The sequence below is a fragment of the Heterodontus francisci genome, chromosome 18 (assembly GCF_036365525.1).
Source record: "Heterodontus francisci isolate sHetFra1 chromosome 18, sHetFra1.hap1, whole genome shotgun sequence".
Classification (NCBI taxonomy): domain Eukaryota; kingdom Metazoa; phylum Chordata; class Chondrichthyes; order Heterodontiformes; family Heterodontidae; genus Heterodontus; species Heterodontus francisci.
This window is the reverse complement of record NC_090388.1, coordinates 47,817,856-47,823,891: the sequence shown is the minus strand read 5'-3', so window position 1 is coordinate 47,823,891 and position 6,036 is coordinate 47,817,856. Positions and strand designations below refer to the sequence as shown.

Sequence of the window (6,036 nt, the reverse complement as noted above, 5' to 3'; positions counted from 1 at the left end):
AGAACCCGGCAGGATAGGGTTTCACACATCCTCCTGTGGGGCTGCAGTGTTAAAAATATATCTGAGTTTATTTGAGAAAATGTTTCTTCTTGCCCACCCTCCACTAAATGTAAACAAAACTGAAATTACACTTGTACTTATGAATTCTTTTTTTTTGCACTTGCAGTGTGACGTGAAACCTGAAGCGCAAAACATTTGATCCCAACAAAGAACTGTGATTTATTTGTGCTGTGAGTTTATATGTCTTAAACCCTTCCATGTGAAGTAGATGAAAGTATCCAGTGATGGGGGAGACAGATCAGGCTTCGTTGGAGATCAGTTTTCCCCCAGGCTTGAGGCAGACAAGGCCAGAGGAAATGGCGGAGCCACCAGACAGCCAGGCTGGTAAAAGTGAACCCTTACCATACAGAGGGAACTGGAAAGGAAAATTTGACTTCCTGCTTTCCTGTGTGGGATACGCCATTGGACTTGGGAATGTCTGGAGATTCCCTTACCTCTGTGGCAAAAATGGTGGAGGTAGGACACACTACTGAACACTACTACACATAATTTACACGGGTAGGGCATTGGACACCATTATTCAACGCAGATGAAATTGTGAGCATACATCAATGCTATAATGTTTTCTTGGGAGCAGAATCACAAAGAATGTACTGCTAGAGAGTCATTCTTATGATGCTCCACCAAGCTGATGTTACAGTCTTCACCCCACCCCCCCAGCTGAAGCTCAAATTTTCCATCCCCTCTCATCTAGTGAATCCTGATATTTTCACTCCTCCCACCCAGTTACTGCTGGCACTGTTCACCTCATTTTCCCATTTCACATTGGCACTCTTTTCCTCCCTCCACCCCACTCTAAGTCCTGCCATCTCTCATTTACAACACTCCACCTCCGTTCTCACATTTTCTGCCTCTTACATGTCCTCTTCTCCTTTCCCCCTCAATTAAAGCAGGCACTCCTCATCTTTCTCCCTGAGATCATATTGGCATTCACCTCCCCAATAGTTTATTTAGGCAGTGTTGTCTCCTTTGTTTGCATTGGCACATTGCTTCCCCTCGTTCCTCAGTTCATGTTGTCACTCTTCACCCTTTCACCAGTTCACACGTATTTTTGTTACCCCGCCTCCTCACCTCGCTGTCTACTACCCCAGTTTATGCTAGCATGTTTCTTTCCTTTCTCCCATCAATTCAAGCCTGCATTCTTCTCCCTGTCCACTCTGTACATGCTGTCATTTTTTCCCTCCTCCATCAGAGTACAATGGAAATCTCCTCCCCCTCCCTGTTCATAATGAAATTGTGGATTGGCTCTGGACCATGTGACTTAGCCAGAACAGGAAATTCAAGCACACCTGAGCCTGGATGGGCGTAATGCACTGGCTGACCAGGGGAGGGGTAGGAAATTTGGCTCCTATATATCCATCTGGGTTAGAAATATAGAAGTGGTTGGTAGAGACACTTCAGCAAAAAGAATCATTCATGCAATTGATTGAAAGTAGAGAAACTTCTTTTCTGTGGGATTCTCTCAGTTCATTACAAATCTATTATTCAATGAATCAGTATGGTCAACCTGTTTATTTGAACATAGGAAAGAAGCATGACATTTGATATCCGCAGAAGAAAATTTTAATGCGCTATCTTACAGATTTATGGTGTGATAGCGATATTCAAGGTTTTTATTGTAGATAAATATACACAACAATTTCCTGTAGAGTTGCATAGAAATGAAATGTTTCTTAAAATATTGGAATCGAGTAGGCCTCAGCAGCTGATGGTTCTGACTGGATTGCACATAAATTGAATCTCTGGTTTCTTGAGAGGCCCACCTAGGAATTTAGTTAAAATGTTGGTTGGAAGTTAAATTTTCAATGGTTACAATTACTTCAACTTACTTAAACTTCCTGTTGGTGTGGAAGTGTAATAGCTGTCTTCTGTGTTTGTTATTGTATGTGATTTGCAGATTTAATTGTTGCATGTTAAACCTGTGACCTACATTACCACATGCAGATCAGATGGAAAGCAAAGTGGAATCCAACAATCTTAAATCATACATTCATATATATATATACAAAAAAATTATTGTAGGGAGAGATATATGTTTCCAAAATTCAGTCCCTGTTTTATTGGAATAACATCCTCCATATATTTCAGGTGCCTTCCTGATCCCATACTTTTTGACACTGATATTTGCTGGGATCCCTTTGTTCCTCCTGGAAACAGCTCTTGGTCAGTACACATCCATCGGAGGTCTCGGTGTGTGGAAGCTAGCTCCTATGTTTAAGGGTTTGTATATTTGGATCTGAAATTTGGAGCTTGTTTTAAAAAATGTATCAAAATTTATCACATGGATTGTAGATTTTTCCAAAATGTTTGGAATAATTGGTTTATTGTTTGCTGTTCTGGCACAAAATCACTAATGTTAGTAATATAGTGAAATAAGAGCTAAATATAGAAATAACATTTGGCTGTGCTTAGAAAGGAAGGCTGAGGGTCTAGGTGGTGCAATGGGTAAGATGTTGTCCTTTCATCTCCGAGACCTATAATCAGACTTAGTTTGGACTGAGGCAATGAAAGCTCTCCAACAGCTGTAAATGTCTCACAGAATGTTGTGCAAGCCCTCAAACATGGTAAGGCACCTTAACACACAAATACACTTTGCAAAATTGTGGGCTCATTACACTTTCAATATGCCAGCTACTCTGTCACATGCAAGTGTTCACAAAATCAACCCTATTATGTAAAACGACTTTGGGGCAGGTCTTTGTTGTATGATTGCCTTTAAGAGCAATGTCCCTTTAAGATTTTAGTATGCTAACGAGCCAAGTACCAGGACACAGTCATGTGATTGCCAGCCAGAGGCACTCCGCTACTGTAACACCTCGAGGCAAGTTCTGTAAATAGATAGCTCTGTACTGTATATAATAGTTAGCTGTAATAACCCTGTTTGAGATCTTCAAACAACTGGACTCCAAGCATCTTATTTATGTTGCATCAGACAACATAAAAAGAACTCATTACAATCCAGCCATGAATGCAGTGAACGTGAGTTAGCACCACAAAACAGTCCATAGTTTGGTACAAATTCTCACTTGCAGGCCACATAGACAGCTTAATATGAGAAATGGAAATGTCAGATTGGAGCAGTTGAAGAATTCTTCTGAGATTGGGGTTGATGTACATGGATGGATCATTGTGAAGAACAATTACTATGTATCTAACCATTGCAACACCTGACTTTGAAATGCTTTAGGGACTGTATGGAGAATTTTACTCTGTCTGCTTTTGGTATACTTGGAATAAAAAATGTCTTACAGCTGCCACTTGTTTTATGCTGGATACAGAAGCGTTGAAGCACAGTGGAAGGAAGCGATCTCAATTGTGTATAACTTCTGAGAAATAATTTCAAGATCCTACATTCCTATTGGGGTATTTTTTTATTCATTCATGGGATGTGGGCATTGCTCATTGCTGGCTAGGACGGCATTTATTGCCCATTCCTAATTGCCCTTGAGTAGGTGGTGGTGAGCCGCCTTCTTGAACCGCTGAAGTAAAGGCCTGCTCGGGTATGAAATTGAAACCCAGCCCGGGCCTGACCTCACCACATCCAACCCGAGCCTGACCCGGGCCCGAATCCTTTGATTTTTTTCTCGCGCCTGACCCGACCTGTAATAAAGTTAACTGTATCAAACAGGCTATTGTGCTTTACCTTGTCCAAATGTTGTGATCTTCCATTCCGGCAGCACGTTTCCCGCCTTGTCGGCCTGGTTGAATGTTCAAATTTTGAAAATTACTTCCTTCCCTGAGCAAGGCAGCCCGACCCAACCCAAGCCCAAATGCCGGACTCGGAAGAGAGTCCTGCCCCGACCGAACCCGATACATGTCATGATGTTAGGAAGGGAGTTCCAGGATTTTGACCCAGCGACAATGAAGGAACATTGATATAGTTCCAAGTCAGGATGGTGTGTAGCTTGGAGGGGAACTTGCAGGTAGTGGTGTTCCCATGCATCTGCTGCCCTTGTCCTTTTAGGTGGTAGTGGTCGTAGGTTTGGAAGGGTTACACTTGTCGGGAGGACAGGCTGGAGAATCAGGGCGATAGTGTTGTAGCCCAATTTCTGTCCTCTCGCCAAGCATTTCTACCTAATTGGAATTCAGAATCGTAGAATTACTTTTGCTTTGCATTGGAAGAAGTTGGCCATAATTGTTTAGGGCCATGCAATGCTAGAATGTATTCTGCAACATTGCTGAATATCAAGAACATATATAAAAGTTAATAAAATATAATGTACTAGAGTTACAGGTGACAATGGTATTTTTGCAAAACATTCAGTCTGTGTTCAACAACACACAAGTCATTTTGCATCGCTAATGGTGAAAAGATTTTCTCTATGTTAAATTGAGGGAATGCTATATTGTTGGTGGTGCTGTCTTTTGGATGAGATGTCAGAGCAAGGCCTTGTCTTCCCTTTCAGATGGACACAAAAAATCACATGGCACTATTTTAAGAAGAGTCCTAGTCATTATTTAATGCTCAACTAACCACTACCAAAAGCAGATTATCTGGTTATTTATCTAATTTCTGCTTGTGGGATCTCACTGTGTGCAAAAGTAAAACTCAGTTTTTCAGTGACTGATGTGTTAATATTTCCCAACAAGTTAATATGGAAGCATAGATTTCCAGACTGGTCAGCTCCACTTTTACAACCCTCTTCCCCAACCTTACTGAACAGCCATACTTTTAACAAAAGCATTCACGTAAATAGATGGGTTTTGATCTGTTTATGATTCACTAAATGCTTCTTTCCTGGACCTGAGCCAGGGATAATGAATTTATGCCTTACAGTAGAATCATAGAATAGTTACAGTACAGAAGGAGGCCATTTGGCCCATTGAGTCCCTGCTAGCTCTCAGCAAGAGCCACTCCCCTGCCCTTACCCCATGACCCTGCATTTTTGTAAAATCTTCAGGTGATTATCCAATTCCCTTTTGAAAGCGACAATTGAATCTACCTCCACCACACTCTCTGGCAGTGTATTCCAGATCCTAACCACTCACTGCATAAAAAAAGGTTTTCTCATGTTGTCATTAGTTCTTTTGCCAATCACCTTAAATCTGTGTTTTCTGGCACTTGACCCTTCTGCCAAAGGGAACATTTTCTCTCTAATTTTGAACATCTTTATCAAATTTTTTTCTGCTTAAAAGGATGTATTCAATGTTTGGAAGCCTGCATTAACCATTCACTTCCAAAAGCAAAATACTGAGGATGCTGGAAATCTTATATAAAAACAGAAAATGTTGGAAATGCTCAGCAAGTCTGTGAATTCTGCCATTTACATCTCCTCTAAACTCACCTTTTGTTTCTTTACTTGTCCCATTATCACTCCCTTTGGCCTTGCACCAACTCTTTTGTCATTTAATCTCCTGCCTTCCGCCTTATCACAGACCTTCCCTTTAGTTCTTTTTCCCACCTGTCCCCCACCCTTTCACTTGCATAAAATCTATTATATCTCTAACTTTTCCCAGTTCTGATTGAAGGTCACTGACCTGAAACAAATGGCTGGGATTTTACCAGCCCTCTGGAGATGGGCTGAAAGGTGGGAGAGTTGTTAAAATGGCAGTGCAAGGCATTGGGCTGGAAGCCCAGTGACTTCCTGTCACCATGGGATAATTGAAAAGACGAGAATGGCAGTGGCTTGGCTCCCACTGCCGGGAGGTGGGTGGCCAATTAATCCAATTAACTGGCCTATTAACAGCCATTTTATAACCCTGTTGGCAATTTACCGGCATTGAACCAGCCTGTGCTGCTTAGGGAGATTGCCAGGTATATCGAGGTGGCTTCCCGGGGGTTGGGGGAGGCCTTCCTTTCTGGATGCTCAATGGCTCACAGAGGGACCCTGACAGAAATGGCCACCCCCATGGTTCCGACACCGGTGCTGGAGGATTCAACCCTCCAATTGCCGGAGCCTGCCTGCCTGGCAATGGCACATGAAGGAATTTTCTTCCCAACCCTTTCAGGGTGCCTCAACATGGAGGTGCCCGCTC

General features: G+C 42.2%; 1 protein-coding gene across 1 annotated transcript in view; it reads left to right on the top strand.

Moving 5' to 3' along the window:
* Positions 1–284: 284 nt before the first annotated feature.
* LOC137379860 (sodium- and chloride-dependent GABA transporter 1-like) overlaps positions 285–6,036 on the top strand; it is a 55,934-nt gene continuing 50,182 nt past the window's right edge. The window contains exons 1-2 of the mRNA XM_068051252.1: positions 285–516; positions 2,149–2,280. Of these exons, the coding sequence (XP_067907353.1) occupies positions 285–516; positions 2,149–2,280 (364 nt within the window). The remainder of the gene's footprint in view (positions 517–2,148; positions 2,281–6,036) is intronic.